The following is an 18364-nucleotide window of genomic DNA, read 5'->3' as shown; positions in this document are numbered from 1 at the left end:
AAATATGTTTGTTCCATATATCCCTTGCTATGTGTAAGCCTTGATTAAATTTCATTAGCAGCATCGATTGTAGTAAGAATATATATGGGTCGCCATACATCTCAATCTATTTGCTACGTGCTCAGGACAGACATATGAATAATGAAGAATTGGTGACTCGCTGTGAGACTGGCCAGTAATTCATAACTAGTGAAGCTGTTCTTTGAGGACAAAATTGAAACGTAATGTAGAGACGAATTTCGAACGTAAAAATTCCAGAAAGTTGACATGCAATCATTGGATTATTTAAAATATATCACGTACAAAAATAGCGTGTAGTCGAGTCGAGCATTTTGTGTTAGATTTAAATGATTACAGTGTCACATACATAATTTTCTACTAACGACATACACTTTAGTACACTAAAAAACGCATAAATTTCGTTAAAAAGTTGCTTATTAGTTACAAAGACAATGTAAAATCTATAATAATGCCCCAAGTTTAGAGTTATACAGAGCATATTATATTATTCTGCAGGCTTTGATCTGTATTGTTTGAATGTGTGTCTAGAGGTGGTTATTATAGACCATCTATAAACTTTTATGTTTCATGTCTGTGTTCGACGATTGCGTTGGTGTGGTGTGTACTGTTAGTAATAGGTATTAAAGCGTCTATAAAGAATTGCATGTTGTGTTATATTGTTTCATAATTTTTTTTTTGTTTTTTTTTTGTCAGTTTATCTGACACGCAAAGGTTTTTCAGACTTACTATCCATCAGCCATGTTTATTTGGTCCTATTTCTTATCTCAGCAGCTACTATTATCAACTCGTTAAGTTACTTGATAATTAGAACAAGATGATAAGGAGAGTATTTATGGAATGTAGTATTTGTTGTACATGATTATAATAATGTTTCCCTATTACAATCGTATGAATTTATATCAAACAGTTTTTGCGTTTAAAATCGCTGATTACAAGACGTATGCTTGAGCTGACTTCGTTCTCGTAACACTGCTTACGGTCGCTGAATATAAATTGCTCGTCGTGTAAAATTTATATGCATACCTTGATAAACATCATTTATTTAGCGATTATCCTAGTTCGTTGCTGTTGAACACATTGTGAATGTAACAATACATGCAGTATATATTTTTCCTTTCAACCGCGCCTGTCTGACTATTGTTGGGTGTCTTGTTAATTAAAGGAAAATATGAGATTTGCTTGAGGACTTATACGCGCCTAGTATTCCATTCCACAATTTAAACATTGTAATAAGACTAAATTCTTATCTTGAGTTATATTTTATTACCTGTTTTTTATTAATAAATAGAAGCATTTATACCGATTTTGATATAATACGCGAAAACGAAGAACTTTCAAATAAACTTTCAACGTAAGTTTCACCCTTCTTAACTCATTAACATAAGCCTAAATTCGTATTTTCATATTTAACAGAATAAATGACAAATTTCCATACAAACTTTCACTCCTAATAATTTCGTTTCATCCTTTGTTTCATCTAGAATCTGTGTTCCAAGTTTAGCAATGCGGTGTATATCAGTGAGTTATTGAAAAAATACTAACTTGAAAATTTCGCGGTGTTCCTAAAAATCAGTAACCTCTAAGTGACAAGATAGAATTGTATCTTCTACATATTAAAAATCGATTTTAAATAATACTCTGTGGAAAACTTCAGCATTTTTTAATTCACGTATACAGCTGATATCAGCATAAATAGTGAACCAAATAGTCTGCAGGTTGACACTTAAGATAAGGAAAAAACAAAGGAGATCCATCGGTTGAATAGTTTCGAAGGTTAATAGGTTATGTCGCGATATAACGATATACTGCAGCAGAAATGAAACGGTTACATAAAACAAATAGCCTTTTTTTTTAAATACGTATTTAAACTAACGGCCTTTTTGAGCAAATTACAATATTTTGTAACCTCGTTTTTAAAGTCATGCAACAAAAGTCACGATTTGGTCCATATTTCACACATATTAGCACTGAAGTTTAAATTATTTTTTCAGTTACAAGTTTTCAGTTTTAAAACCTTCGATATTTTAAATTTACCCGTTATCAATGCATGGGTCAAATCTTGCAAATGGATTTTAAAACCGTTCCAAATACTAGCTCTACGATTTTTTATCATCAAGTAAAAAGCCTTATTTATAAGTTTTTTGCGCTAACGTTTATTTAGCTGTTGGTAACATTTTTGTTAATATACATTTTTTGTTATCCATTAAGCTGAAATGTTATACCTGTTGTCGCTGGTGACAATACAATCCAGAATAATAAATACAGTAATTACTTTAATATGGCCAGAAAATAAAATACACTTACTGTTGATATAAAGAGTAGGTTTTTAGTTGATAAAGCAAGTTTCAAATATTATGAAGAATAAGTATTACTAGTACCTATAAACAATTATTTCAATACAAAACACCATTATATTCAGATAGATATGTTTAAATAATTTGACCAAAAAAGTATGTAACTAAATTATTCTCAATAAACGTTGTGACAAGATGTTTATAGCATTTTTTTGAAGATTCATCAAGAACTTTTTGAAGATTCATTTTCATTAATATCATTATTCATAGTTAAAAATAAATTATCTTGTTTGTTAAAGCGTTAGTAAACATTTAAGTTTTATCATTTGAGCCTCAGATATAATATATTAAGATAGATACCGTAAGTACCTAACACTCTATGTGTGCTATTTTTCTGTATCTTACTCTTAACGTCGCAAGGACAATTTGGTGTTTGTACATCGCCCGTACATCAATATACTGTTATTTTTTTCCCAATTGAGCTGACTATATCAGAGCGTGCAGTTCATATATTATCTAGTTGGGCACCGATCTTATTATATTTCGTATTTCATTTTTAGGTCACAAAGAATTAATAACATTATAGTTCTGATAGTTAAATCAGAAAATGACCACCTCTTCCCCTGTACCAATGTCAACATGTTTTATACTAATAACGAATTGCTAAAGTTCGCTAATAAATGATAAAATCCACTTTATATTAAAATCGCAGTGAACTAGATCGTAACAATTGCTTTAAATACTATTGCTCGCAAATAAAACATACCATGTTCAATGCCTTGAGCCAAAGCCGCAATGAATTAAGTGATGTTTACTTAATTAAGTAATTATTATTAATTTTGAAGTATTTAAAACGTATTTTGAAAATTTAAAAAAAGAAAAATTTTTGCCAATTGAACGAAGCTTCTCCTGTTATACAACTAACCCTTAAAATATTTATTGTATATTGGAATCTCTTGTAAAAATATCCTTTGCTTGAAGGAAACAAGGTATTAAGTTATTTTAAAAATAATCATGTATATTTTCTAATCAATGAATAACTTATCTTCCATTACTCACAATTCATTGTATGTAGCGCGTTCTAAATGCATCGTAAGAAAATCTTATTCTTGGTTAAAACGTTAAACAGAAGCCTTAGGCCGGTGTTCATGGTATATTCAAAACCTACTTCTATCAAAGCAGGCACTTACTACCACTCCATGCGTACATGCGATAGAACTATTAAAAATCACGAAGAATAAAAATTATCCATGACCTTATACTTTAAATCCTACATGAAATTTCCTAATCAGAACCAGTGTCTTGTCTCAATAATTAAGTAGACTTCATGCCTTTACGTTCCAAAATATATGATATTTCTGATGGACGTAATAAATAGATATGTATTACTGAATAAAAATCTAAATGCCGGTATGTCTAATAAGATAGGTCTAGCATAATCTAACGTTTTTCTGTAGCACATATTTTGACAATAGCTATTATGTATTTGTTCTTAAAGTAATATATCACTATTATTATGACTTAAGGGTAATATGTAATATAAATTATTAATTGAGACATGATGTCCCTTGTACGTTACACAAGCGCTTCTTGCCAACTTTGTACGGATAGTGTTAATATGTCATTTACATAATCATTTACTACTACTTAATGTTCAAAAGCCTCATTTTATTTGTAGGATCGCCATGGTAGATTTGTATAAAATTTTGCATTGCTCACGTTGTTGACGCTAAATATCAGTAATTAGTAAAATATCTGTATGTTCCTCTTTCACAATCAAAACACTATTCTAAATTTGATAAAATTTAGTATGGAGCAAACTTGAACTCCATAGAAACACGCTTTTCTTTTTTATGACTAACACCAGACGACCATCCCCTAAAGGAACTATAATACAGATATAATTGGACGTCTAATGTCGATTCACCATAAATTTTGACTCCTCCTCAGGTGAAAAGTTATATTTTTCATCGGTGAATGAATCATCAATTTATATTAGTAGTTATTTAATTACAACACTTTAAAAAAATCACCTGATGACTTCAACGACTGATTGATCCATTTCATCATATTCGTCCATATCGACAACTTTAACATTATAATAATATATTCTATAAAAATAATATTTAAGTGTTTAGTCTATTCTAATTATATAAGGGGATGATTAACTTTTTTATTCTGCTTTGGACATCCACTAAAGAACAAGGAAATTATCAAACAATTAACGCTTATGAATCAGGCAAACAAAATGGTAATTAATGAGATGCACAATTCTAAATAAGTGTTTTAAATAAGTTAGTTTATTCCAAATTGAACGGCACAGAACGTTTACATAAAAATAAAACATTCATAATCCGCGAGGGAATAGTTAGTGCAAACGTTAATTTATCAATAATAATTATTTCAATATCCGTTGTACGTGTAAAAGTAATGTGTTTGAGTAGTGTTTCCTGTTTCCTTAGCCATTCATTAGTTAATGTTGTTGAAAAAATAATTCTCCGGTATAACGGAACATGTTATGTAAGATACGTTGAACTGTTATATAGGCCTTAGCAATACGTTGCATAATGTCGCCCTGCAGTGGCTGCATACGATCTGATTTTACAGGAGTACGGAAAAAAAACCTTTTATATTATAAGTGATTCTGTGCTGACCAAGATGTACAGTTCTTCAAATCATAATGTAAAAACCATTATTTAATTTTTTCAATGTCTCGATCATATAATGAAATTGCATTAAACTTCGAAGCTATAATCTCTGCACTAAATTCTACGCAACAAATAAATAAACAACAATTTACTTAAATTTTACTGCAGGGTAAAGAGGGTTATTCATAGCTATTAATAAATTTATAACATCCGAATATTTAACACCAAGAAGAAATTATGAAAGATTTTCATATGTTTATGTGACAAATAAAGAAAAATTTAAAAAATATTAAACAAAGATCGTTCTCCTTTTCCATGCCCGTGTCCTAATTAATTTGGGGTCGGAATGTATTTTCTTTACATTCTCCTCTATAATTCGTAATATCTCCGTTCACATCCATCTCTCTTAAATCCTCTTTTTACACTATCCATATTATGTTTCCGTAGGTCTTCCCCTTTTCATCCTTCAATCTTCTTATGCTCATCTTTCAGTATTAAAGATCGTCATCGTTCAAAAAAATAAAACTGTAATTGTCAACCTTATGTGTAATCTATTGTCGTTAAATATAATAAATCTTTTGAACTCGGTTATTCTAGATAGTTTTTTTTAAATAATATAAAATAATATGGGTATTAGAATCGCCAATAAAATATATGTTAACTTTAATTTAATAATGTTCTCTATTGAATATATTTGTATTATTAATATAATATTTTTAAATCAACGAAAACACTCAGCTATGAGTCATGTTTCTTTTATGACGTCACACTTCTAGTATGCTCACGATATTTTGTATTCATATGGATATTCAGCTAAGTACAACTATGCAAAATTGAGGAAAGCAATGCGATGATACATAGTGTCTATACTTCTCATAGACGTACATTTTGTCTTCTTATATATGATTAGCTCCTCATATATTCCCATAAGCTCATCAAATAATTAAGATTCACGAATTTAGCATAAATTATAATATTAACTTGCCTGGTAAGTGATAAAAATTTAATCAACAAAATATTTTGTTGGTTTTGAGAAGGCCGAATTTATGTCATTATATCATAGTCATGGCGTTCAGTATTTGAGTGATTAGAACATTTTAAAACTCGATTTAAATTGCATGTATATTTTATTGATTTGTATTTTTGTAAATAATATAAGGTTAGCAACGAAATCTATTCCGACTTTTCGTATAGACTGCTCTCATTCCTCTTTATTGTTAATTCACACTTTTTATTTGTTATAGAAAAATTAAAGTGCAAAAAAGACTATTATTCCGGTAAGGTTTTTTGTACTGGTAATGTTTTTCATTTTTATTTTGTCATACAAACGTGTCCAAGCAAGTTACTCCTTAAAAAATATACTAAAATAGAATAGGATGTTTGCCATACACAAGAACTTAATAGGAAAAAAAAATTAATGAACATAATATAATGAAGTATACATATACTTAAATTGTTCCCGCTTGTATAGTGATGGGCGCAGACATTCTTAACAATAGATTCACAACGTAATGGGGCCATTGATTGTGCCGATGTGTATGTGAGAGTGGTTTTGCCTGTAGAAACATGTCGGGCGGCATGTAAGCGTGTATTGGCGTGCGTTCGTCAGATTTTATCTCAGTGTCGCTGCGAAGGTCTAACTTGTTATGAAATCGTGATAGGTTTATAAAAGTTGCGGCATATTCAATACCGCTATAAATTAATTGTATATGTCCTTAACTATGACAATAGAATAGTTCGTATAAAATATGAACCTTATAATCTATATTATAAATGTGAAAGGAACTCTGTCTGTATGACTGTCGCTGTTTCACAACTAAATCGCTGAACCCAATTTGATGAAATTTGGTTTAAAGAAAACTTGAACTCAGAAAGGACATGAGGCTATTTTTTCGCCTACACATAAAAACCAACACACTGAAACACGAGCGAAGCCGCAGGCGACTAGTAGTGAATGAAATATTTTCGATAGTACGGAACACAGACGTTGTGTCTGTATTTCTTACAAGCTGACTACCTACCGCATTATATTCTATCTAATGACTAATAATAATAATTCCCATGATACTCACGTCTATGGTCAGAATACCCATTAAGCTACTTTATGATTGCTATTGCCCCGGTTAATTATTTTTTCGTCTTACTTTTCGCATAACTACAGTCTTACCCAAAATTTATATGTATTGATGCACGAGTAAGGACAGTACAATATTTATCGCACAAGCAATTCAAATTAAATGCTTAGAAGTGTCACATTAAATTTAATGAAAACGCTGACACTGTTATTGAAAATTAAAAACACACAATGCAATTTACCTTTTTTACATAGGTATACAGTACAAATATGAAACTGTCATGCCAATAGTTTAAATTGGAAAGTGCTTGAAACTGCGAAGAGAATATTGTATAATTGTATATGAATACCTCAGCCGAATAGAACTGCCTCTTCTGATATACGTTTTGTGCACATATTGGTCTAGTGCTTCATTCGTTTGGTATAACAAAAAACCACTGTACCCTAATTATTTTCAATCTACATTTAGCATATTTAATATAGGTTGACTTGAAAGTATTTATGCAGATTATTTTGTAATTAATTATAGACAGCAGCAGATCTATTGTCAGTACTTCTAATTAACAGTATTGGGTAGGTTCGTCTTTTAGAAATATCAAATTAGTTTCATAAGAATCTGCAAGCATTGTCAATGTTAGTTACTTAATAAGTTAGTTTTGTATTCAGTATTAGCTAATGCTTTATTATGATACGCCACCTATTGTACGATAACAGTACTACGCGGTATGCCAGAAAGCTTCAGGCAAGTGTATGTGGCATGCACAAAACAAGCACTGTTCTCCATTTATATAACATTCTACAGCGTTAGAGTTTTCAAGGTTATATTTAACCGTTTAAAATAGAAGAAATCTGAATTGCATAAAAAATTTATACGATTGAAGTATGGTAATTTGTCTTACTAGTCGAGCGGTTAGCTAATAAGACTGCCAATCTCGAGGTCATAGGTTCAAACCTCGTGTTGGAGCTATGAACACTTATTAGTATTTTCGCTATGAAATCCTCAGAAAACAACCCTTTACGTAACTAGAAATTCGTTTTGTTAATACTCACGTTCTTTGGTCTCTGGTCGATTTCGATTTGACATTTCATAAGTGCACCGTTTGCGCACAGACGTTTGCACTGTAAAATTATTCTTTGCTTTTGCGAAATTCGCTAGTCCCACTTAGTGATGCCGTCGTGGCCGAATCGGTCCGGAGAAAAAGTCACATGCATGATTTAGCTTGTTGAATCGTTATAACAACATTTGTTCTGCTCTAAAATAAAAAAATAACTGTATTTTTTGTTTGGATTTACAAAAGGGAAACTGGGGCGTGTCATTGTGTTTTAATACAAACTCAAATTGTTTATTATCACGTATTACATGTGTGCCGTGTATAAAGTTACAATGCTGGTTGTTTGGTAAATCAATTGTATTGATAGTACGTACCTTTTGCGTATAACTTCTAATCACAAGTATTAATTTATATTTAACATAAAAAATATTGAAACTCGAAAAGAACTTTTTTACACATTTAGTTATTACAATTTAAAAAAAAATGTTAGTGTATAGCAGGAAGCTACCTCATATATAAAAAAAAAATTAAGTATTCGGTTACAATCTCTGGGATGGAACTAAAAGTATTGTGTCATCCTTTAGTTCTATAAAGATTATGCGATGTTCAAAAATAGTATTATAATATCAATGTTCGTGTTATTTACAGTAATTTGTTTTGTTGCAGTAAAAAAACAGAATGGTTCGGCCGTGCGTACCAATAGCCTGGGTTCCGGCGCGCGCACTCCGCCCGCGGAACGAACCAAATCCAAATTCTCAGCGTTCGGTAGACTCTTCAAGCCGTGGAAGTGGAAACGGAAAAAGAAGTCTGAAAAGTTCGAAGCAGCTTCTAGAAGTAAGTAGCTTAAAATTCTTAATCTTCCGTAGAACAATATATATTTGTTGTTCCTGCTAGTTTAACTCATAAAACTGTAAAGAGACAAATTATTTACAAAAGCGATTTATAAATAATGCAGGGCTGATAAAAAGTAACCATTAATGAATTCAAGATCGTCAAGCAAGTTTTAAGCCCGCGTGTCACTTGCGTTACAAGGCTTACTTATTTTTCACACCGGAATACATCAATACAAAGTATTGCTACAGTCCGACACGATACCTGAGCTGACAATTGATGGACTTGCAGAAAGCTCTTACAGATCGAAAATTTATTCGACTCATAATAATAAGCAAATTAATGGACGTTTTGGAAGAAATTCCATTAGGTTAGATTCGATATACTGAATAATTCTCCATTTCTATAACATCTAAATTGATGTATTGAAACTTAAGTCTTAAGTACTTTCCTAGAAATATATTTCTTTGTATTTTTTTACATTTGGCGATGATATTTAATAACCCCTATTTTTTGTATAGAACTCTTGCCTCTATTTGACTAAGCACCAGTAATTGTTTCCGTTGTTAAGGTCAATGTTTTTTTGCCATACATATACAAATATACATACCAATCATAAATACCTACAGCTTCTTTATTTTATTTTTTTTTACTTTTTTTACTTTAGCAGTAACTTTCTTTCCTAAAAAAACCCTAACCTACAATTTTTCGCAAAAGGACCACTTGTAAATAATTACCAGTTACAGTACCGACTATAGCAAACTCCCAGTATATAGATATGACGCGCCTGTCAATCCAATTTTCAAAATTCCAATTCTCGGAAAATATCGATATGCGCCAAAAATCCTCTTTAAGTTGTCTTGGGAGTTGGGACATCCAATCCAGATCTACCATCTGTATAACGTTTTAAAGCGATCGGAAGTGGGGGATTTTTGGAAGTGCATCCGAAAGTAGATTTAATTGTATTAGTGTTTATTTTTATGGAAAATAAGAAGGCAGAATTAAAATAAAGCCCACAAGGCTATTTGAACTTAAGAAGTGAAATCCTTTTTGGCTAAGTGGTAACCACCGCCTTTATATATGAATGTTTCAAACTGGAACGCAGTTAAACAAAAGACTTTTGTTCGGCGAAATCTAAATATATTTAGGACTGACGAATAGGCCACCTGATGGTAAGTGGTCACCATCGCCGATTTTACAAATCTGAAAGAATCCTAATATCCTTACATTGTCAATGCACTGCTAACTTTGGGAATTAAAATGTTATGTTCCTTGTTTTCTCCCATTTTAGTTAATTTGGCTCACTCACTCTCCAAAACGTGAAGGAAAATGTTTGATTTTTGGATGGTACCTACGATACGGATGGTTTGCACAAAAACATACCATCAACGAACAACGATAAAATGTATATTTAATTATATAAATAAACTGTTATTCCATGGATATTTAAACATCGGTAGGACAAAAGTATGCCAATAAATTTTGTAGTCTATAGATTATGTTATTGCTGCTGTTTAACCAAACAGCTTATTCATCACTTATTCTACCTCTGAACAGCACTACTTAGTATTGATGTGATTCAAATCAAGGGTTTGTGGGACTTACCTTTCAATTTTGTAGGGTATAGGATATTTATGCAATTATTCTTATTTCTAACAGCGCCAAAGTCTATTGGTGGTGACGTTTCTTTACCAAACCTATTTTAATTGTCACCTATTATAAAAAAACACACTGCTTCACGGTATATTGGTTGAATTGCCTGCGTCATGGTTGTTACGGTAGATAAACTGGCATGGTTTTTATCATGATGCTTTCTTTCAAGATAGAGCATGAAATACTTGGTAAATTAAAATGAAGCAAGCTAATCAGTGTCTTGTGATTTTTTTGATAAAATTCTTTTGGCTTTATAAGTTAAGATATTAAGATTAATTAAGATATTTTTGGTACACAAATCCGTGCGCTTTAAAGCTTACTTATGGAGTAGCTGACACTTTCAGTTTATAATTGATGCTTCATACAAAATTAAACTTATCGTACGTTTCAGTTGTAATGCAAAGAAATGAGTCAATCGCATATTGTATGTTGATTCGTTTACTGAATGATAACATGATTTTTTTTTAATTGATTATGTTGATGGTCACATTATCCAATAAAACGAGTCAAGTTATGTTAAAACCTGTTTCGACTGCACGTTTGTTATTTTTGGAAGCGAGTGCTTAAAATAACTATTATATTTGCGGTAGTTTAACCGCATTTTTATTTTTGTAGATTACAACATTTTTATTTCCTTTTTGAATTCTTCATCTGTGAATATTTGATTTGTATTGTAAAGCTCAAGTAGAAGGAATTTATAAGACTCTTTACGTAACCGGCCATCTTAGACGCCATGTTGAAAATTTCAACATGTGTGCGTTATTAGGTTATACTACTACAGAAGTATTCTTTATTCAAATTCTAAAATACATACATACTTATAATTTGGTGGATTTTATTGTATGTTATTTTATATATTTTTTTTCTAAACATCTCTAGGAATTTTAATTTAGCACCATTAATATTCTTATCCTACAATTCGAATGGAGAAATTGACACCTCTCATAATTCTATCATTAAGTAGCCGGATTTCATTTATAAACACTTCCCCACAGACTCATTTAATTGTTTCCTGTTATATAAACTATTTTCAACGATATTTCGATAATTATGTTTTTAAACGGAAATGCTAATAATATATTTATTTACAGCCTTAGAGAGGAAGATATCCGTCCGAGCGAATAGAGATGAGTTAGTTCAAAAAGGAATTCTTCTACCGGAGAGTCCGGTGACCCCAGTACCCGAAGACAGTAAGATATACTTTTTTTCTAATATGGTTTAAGATTACAAAAATAGTTTAAGTTATAAAATTATACAAATGTAGTAAATGGTGTGAAATGTAGATTTTAAAAATTAACCATCAGACTGATAAATCGATTCAGACAGTCGATTTTTCAGTTGGACGGAACTGAAACATTATAATTAATGAGCCTCAAAATAGACATAAGTTTGTACAACAATAATGACAGCCCGTAAATGTTCCATTACGGGCAAATGTTTCCTCTTTCATTAATGACATGGTGCAGAGTTTATTCCACGCTGCGGTATTGGTGTAAACCATGTCAAATATTCTGGCAGAATAACATCCGATAGCAGTAGCTTTTGTTGCGATGTTTGGCTTCATGGAGCACGAGATGAATTATAAACGTAAATGAAATCTCAGTGGAGCCTGTTCGGAATTTAAAATCCGATCAAACGTGTATATTCACATACTACATGCAAAAAGCTTTGTCCGAGTTGTATAATATGTACATAAAACGTATAAGAAAACTAGTGTCCACTTTATTTTTCGGTTTCACGAACCGTTAACATTTAATTCAGCGCTGTAAAATCACGATTCTGTTTTATGAACCTCTTGATTAAAATATGTTCTGATTTGTTGTGTCAGTAAAGGTCATCAAATTTTCTGTAACACCGTCTAGAAAGCGAAGCAATTATTTGTTTTAAGGTCTAATCGAATCATAAATGTGCTGCTGATTGGCAGATAAAATATGCTTTCTATGCTGTACATACAGTGTTCCCACGATGATTTGGTTCTCCAAGTCATTTGAAGTATATAAATGAATATCATATATAGTGATATTTTAAACATCTCCTAAGCATTTGTAAATATATGATAAAAAGGGTGACCAGGCAATTAACAACCACAATGACATACACAGCCAGCGATTGGAGTCCCGTTTTTAATTAAAAAAAAAGAAAGCTTATTTTATGGGTAATGTGTCGTATATAATGTGTGTTTATTGACATAAGTTTTCAATACGTTTTAATCAATTGAAATAGTTTAATAATTTGGTAAATAATATGATATATATGAAGGGTATAATATACATTTTTTGTTTAAATAATAATACGAATGTGAGCAAGAATAATGCAACTGTAAAATCATCTGCGCAAACTTTTGTGATAAAATAATTATCAAACAATTGAACAGATCTCAGTATCCGTTAATAAAATTACGGTGATTTTGTACAAAATTAATTCAAACGGTAATTATAATTCATTATTATTTTGAAGCGCAATCTCACCATTTCGTAGTAAACTATTATTCCTTAATTGCCTGTGCTTCATATTTTTCTGCGTTATTGTTTAAAATACATAATATGAATTCCAATTATTACAAACAACAAAATAGTTGGTTGGTAACACTTTTCCAAATAATTGCTAGTGAATTTTAAATTATATACTTATTTAGACAGTAACTGTTATTATGAAAATTATTCTTTGTTTAATTATGTTACTTTCATAATGATTATTACGAGCGCTTACATATTATCATTATTAATTTATTATATAAAATCCTAACAATTTTATGTGATCAAGATGAGTTACTAGATCAAGCAATATCGTGCAAAGTATAGTAGGACACAAATTAGATGTAGCATCGGAAAATGTATTGGAATGAAAATAAAACCGATTGCTGCCGATTTACATGACCACTAGAAATAGCTCCCTATCGCGCCATTCGACGCTATTCGTCGCTATAGATTCACGCGTCAGAGAAAGAAAGTGCATGTAAATCGACGCGTCAAATTGACGAATATATTGGTCATATGATATTACAAGTTATTACGCTTGTACTAAGATCATATTCGCATGAGAAATACATTTTGATAATAATTTGGGATAGCGTACTCAATTCGGATATGATCGGTTTTACGAATTTTGCCGATGCGACATCTAAGTTGTGTCGTACTATATATATTATTTTGCCGTAATGTAGAGTCGTCTTTATGTTGTTTACTATATAAATATTTTACGAATACGCATTGCCTAGATGAGGAATCCCCCACGTACGGCGGTGAAGAAACGCGGAATGAGCGTGATGGTGTACCGGAGCGCGGCGCCATGCACGCGGCGCTTCAGGCGCAACTCGCGTCACAGCTGGCTCAGCAGCAGGCCGCGCTCGCTGCTGCCGTCGCCGCAGCCGCCGCCGCCGCCGCGCACCACCATCATCAGAACAACAACGTTATCGGTATGTTGGCAACACATTGTTCACATACTAAATATATATGCATGCATATTATAATGTAAATAATTTGTATTTATTTACGTTTGTTATTTTAAGCGACAGCTTATAGCTTATTAGTCGTTTCACTAGATCGTTTATTTCGTGTTTTTTCACAAGTGAGAATAGTAGGCGCGGTTGATTTTCTTTTTGTTAGTAGTATGGCTTAGAACGGAAGTAAATGCGTAACAGTTTTTGAGTAGCTTTCAGTATGAAAGCTTTACACTGCTGTACTTAAAATGCTTTCTCATTGACTAACGCACCGCTGAAAAGGAAAAAAAATACGTGTTGCGCGTATTCACGAGTAAAGAAAAGCAACGCGTGGCGGGAATTAGCGGCTTCCTGGCAGGACGAGCGGCGAACGTTGACCCCCGCCACCGCGCCACCGCCGGCGCCCTCCGCGCGGCCGCTGCGGACGAACGGCACGTGACGTCAGCACCAGACAGACAATACGAATTAATTACCTTTCAAGCTCCGATTGCTCCCTTTGCAGCGATTGCAATTATTTCGATATCCTTGTTCTTAACTTTTTTTAGGTATCGTTCTTACTATTCTAACTATCAAAGTCGAAATAATTGACGGGATTAAATTCTAACCGTAGTTGTTGTCTACTTAAGAATATTTTATTCAAATTTATATTAACAGGACACTGTCCCATGTAATCAAACGATCGGTTTCAAGCTAGGGCTTTACCGATTGGTCGTTATAAAAAATACGCTTACAGTGTATAGGGGTGATGTAGGAAGTCTAGATCGAGTGTCGGGTGGTGACAGGGGCGCTGCAGGCGCGGGGTGTCGCGGGGCGCGGGCGCGGGCGGCCGTCCGGCGCGCGCCTCAGTGCTGGCCCGCCCGCGCCCGCGCCCGCCCGCGCTCCGAGCCCACTGACTTAACCTAACTCGACTGCTCCTCGACACATGCACCTGCGTTGTCCCCAGTAGCCCCCATGATAACACACCATCGTACCCAGTGTTAGCAAACGTTTAAAATCGATGTCGACAACGACACCCTTCGCGGATCGTTTAAAATGTGTCTCAAGTCAATATAAATATTGAACTATCATATATGTATGATATAATATCATACATTTATTAAGTGTGAGCAATTTTATACGTAATTGAAAAATGGTTGCAATTAGTTAAAAGTTCTTTTTATTATTTTTTTATTTCATGCGTTTAATTCAAGCGAGTCTGTTATAATGATATAAGTTGTTTGGATACTTATTTATAACGATTTCGTATTATTTTTTTGTTTCTTATTTAAATGTTTTAACTAAAAATATGTTGCTGTTTTCAATAGTCCTTATAACCTACATATAAAAACCGTGTGTTGCTTGCGGTCTGTAGGGATCGCGAGGCGCGAACTTAGCAGGCTATATCGATCGACACCGGTCGCAGCACGCGATCGTACTCGCTGCACCGACTGTGTTCCCATGGCGCTGATTAATTAGAGAACCATTACGAAAATTACGTTAGATTAAAAGAAAACTGTAGCTTGGTTATCATCATTAGATAGTTTCTTCGTAGTTTAGCCTGTCAATAACGTAAGATTTACTGAATCATGAATCACATATAGGCGACGTCTGCTTAAATCTAGTACACAATCGGGTATCGAGAGGATGTTTGTCGAGTGTGATTCGGTACCGAGGCGGTCACAGCGAATATTGCGAGAGCGGTAGAGTCGAGTGTGGTGTATAAAGGCGGACGCGGTGTCGCGAGCTCCGCCGCGCGGCAGGCGCGTGCCGCAGCCACGGCCGCCCGCGCCGCCTGCGTCGCGGGTGTCTATGATGGGCTATATCATGGGATGTGCTTGTTTGAGAGGTGCGTAGCGCTGTTCACACCAGCTCATGACTACTTATTAATACGACTATAAGATACAACAAAATGTTATCGATGTTGGTTCGTATTTCAAGTCCATATGGAAAGGTACCGTAACACTCACTAGTCACATATTCCAGAGCCGAGCAGCAATTAATAATTTGTGTTTATATATAATTTACAAATAACCTGTATAATTATAAAGGGACATACTACTCCTGATGGCAATGGGTGAAGTTGGATCCAACCATTTCATAAAAAATACATGACTCATCTAGATATATTTTAAAAATCGTCCTTATGTAATATAAATAACTAAACAATAATTATTCTGTAATTCAAAATACATTTCTTAAAGTATATTACTAGTGGATGACAATATCGTTACCGCTCCGTATTCGGAGTGCATCCACTTCAACTGATTGCATGCGCATTGTGTCTGCGTTCATTTGCTTATCAAGTATATCATTGGATATTATTACTAAATTTCGCTGTATTAACTTAATATCAGTACTTAACTATTTCGTTAAACATAATAATTATATTCTAATTTCCAATTTAGATATATTTGGAATTTAGCTACTTTTTAGTTCGTAGTAAGTAGCATCATCATCTATATATATTCAAATATATTTTCAGGAAAGATTTTAACTACCTTATAAATAATTTATACGCAATAGTTTAGTTTTTATTAGTTACGTAATAATACATTCTAAAATTTTTGCATAATTTTTTGCAGTAACCGATATGATAGAAAAGAGACCAATGTATAACCGACCATAGGGAATATCCAGATCTTTTTTACATGCCATCTCACCTGATTCGTTTTAACCACCACTTGGTGGTAGAGTTTTATTCAAGTCTTTCTGGTTAGGTATCAAACAATCATCATATAATCTACCGCCATACGATTGTTATTTATTTTAGTGGTATTTGTGTTCCAATTGAAAGAGTGAGTTAGTCAGTGACACTACAGGCACAAGAGATGTATTCTCTTAGTTTATAAGTTGATGGGGCACTGATGTTGTTAATGAACGTTAATATTTCTTACGGCACCAACGTCTATGGGTGATCATTTACCGTCAGGTGGCTCTTATCGTCCCCCAAACTGTATGATAAAAAGAAAGAAAAAATCTGGTTCACTCCATTCCATTCTTATCGGTCTAAAGACAATTTTTTTTCTTGATTATGCTATCCAATTAATTCCAAGTCGTTCCCTATTATTATGCGACTGTAAAGCTAATAATTGCGCTGTCTCAGTTCCTTTCTGAAGTTTTCCTTTATTAATATGTTGTCAGTAAGAGATTACTTATAACAAGAAGATCGGCTAAGCGAGCCGACCCAAATGTTGCTATATTAACTGTATTTAACTTTATAATATAATAATAACAATTCGTAAATTACCCACTGCTTGACTAAGGCCTCCCCTCTAATGCATTCAAATGTGGCAGAATTTCGTTTAAATTAGACACATGCAAGTTTACTCTCGATGTTTTCTTGCACCGACAAACTCGAGATGAGTTGTAAACAAAAATTCAGTTGCTTGTGTTTTGCATCGATTAAGGTGTACGCATTCTAGCCACCATTAACTTATTTTTATATATTTTTCGAGCAATATCTTTTGTCATTCTAATAAATATAATATATTTGATTTAATAAAAAAGTTCTGTTGTAATATAAACATGATATATCTACGATCAACAGGCAACAGCTGACCGTCAACTAAAATGTATTTTAATGAGCACAACTGCGATAACTTTTGCCTTATGTAATGTTATACAAACTATTTGCAATACGTATTAAGTACTAACATAAAATAAATTGCATTGTATAAAGTTTTAAATGCAATTAGATGAGTAAAAAGGGTATATACCTATTGAATTACTTGTCGATTTTCCTTAATAGAATCTACATTTGAAGCTCGTTTAGGAAAGATTATTATGTTTTTCTTCTTATGTTTTCTTGACTTATTGCTTTTTTTGATATAAGCCAAATAATGAACCAAAAGTCTGTTATCCAATTGTGGTTTTAAGTATTTTTTTTCTATTTTTAATAGTTGCTCGGGCACGTTAATACTTGACCACAGTTATGGCAGGCCACAATTATAAAAGTTCTTTGCATGTTGCATTTGCAAGTAATTGCTAATCTACAAGTAGAATATAGTCGAAATAAATATTGCTAAGCTTTTCTTTTAATTCAAAGTCTTCTAAATCATTTGCCTCAACTTTTATATTGTAAAATAATTTATAAGTCGTACGTACTGATATAGTCTATTCTTTCCTATTTTTTTCTTTCTAGTTAAACACAATGTACAAACGTCAGTTGAATCATTATCATATTCTGTTTGTACTTGATTCTAATATAGTAAACGATATGCCTACTATGTTTTGGGTAAAATTTATAATAATTAATAAAATATTTATTTTTTATACTTTATTGCACCAACACTTAAGGATTAACATTTAAAGTTTAATTAATGCAATATTAAGGTACGTCCCTGATGGTAAGTGGTTACTCTCCCTTCAAATTA

At 32.7% G+C, this 18364-nt stretch overlaps 1 protein-coding gene across 7 annotated transcripts in view; it reads left to right on the top strand.

Annotated features, from left to right (window-relative positions):
* The window catches only part of LOC124533496 (phosphatase and actin regulator 4), a 54078-nt gene that overhangs the window by 13088 nt on the left and 22626 nt on the right, over positions 1-18364 (top strand). For all 7 annotated transcript variants that reach the window (XM_047108829.1, XM_047108828.1, XM_047108824.1 and 4 more), the window contains 3 exons: positions 8756-8923; positions 11665-11763; positions 13791-13988. In XM_047108829.1, coding sequence (XP_046964785.1) covers positions 8756-8923; positions 11665-11763; positions 13791-13988 — 465 coding nt within the window. The remainder of the gene's footprint in view (positions 1-8755; positions 8924-11664; positions 11764-13790; positions 13989-18364) is intronic.

The sequence above is a fragment of the Vanessa cardui genome, chromosome 11, assembly GCF_905220365.1.
Source record: "Vanessa cardui chromosome 11, ilVanCard2.1, whole genome shotgun sequence".
NCBI lineage: Eukaryota > Metazoa > Arthropoda > Insecta > Lepidoptera > Nymphalidae > Vanessa > Vanessa cardui.
This window is presented reverse-complemented; position numbering and strand designations above follow the sequence as displayed.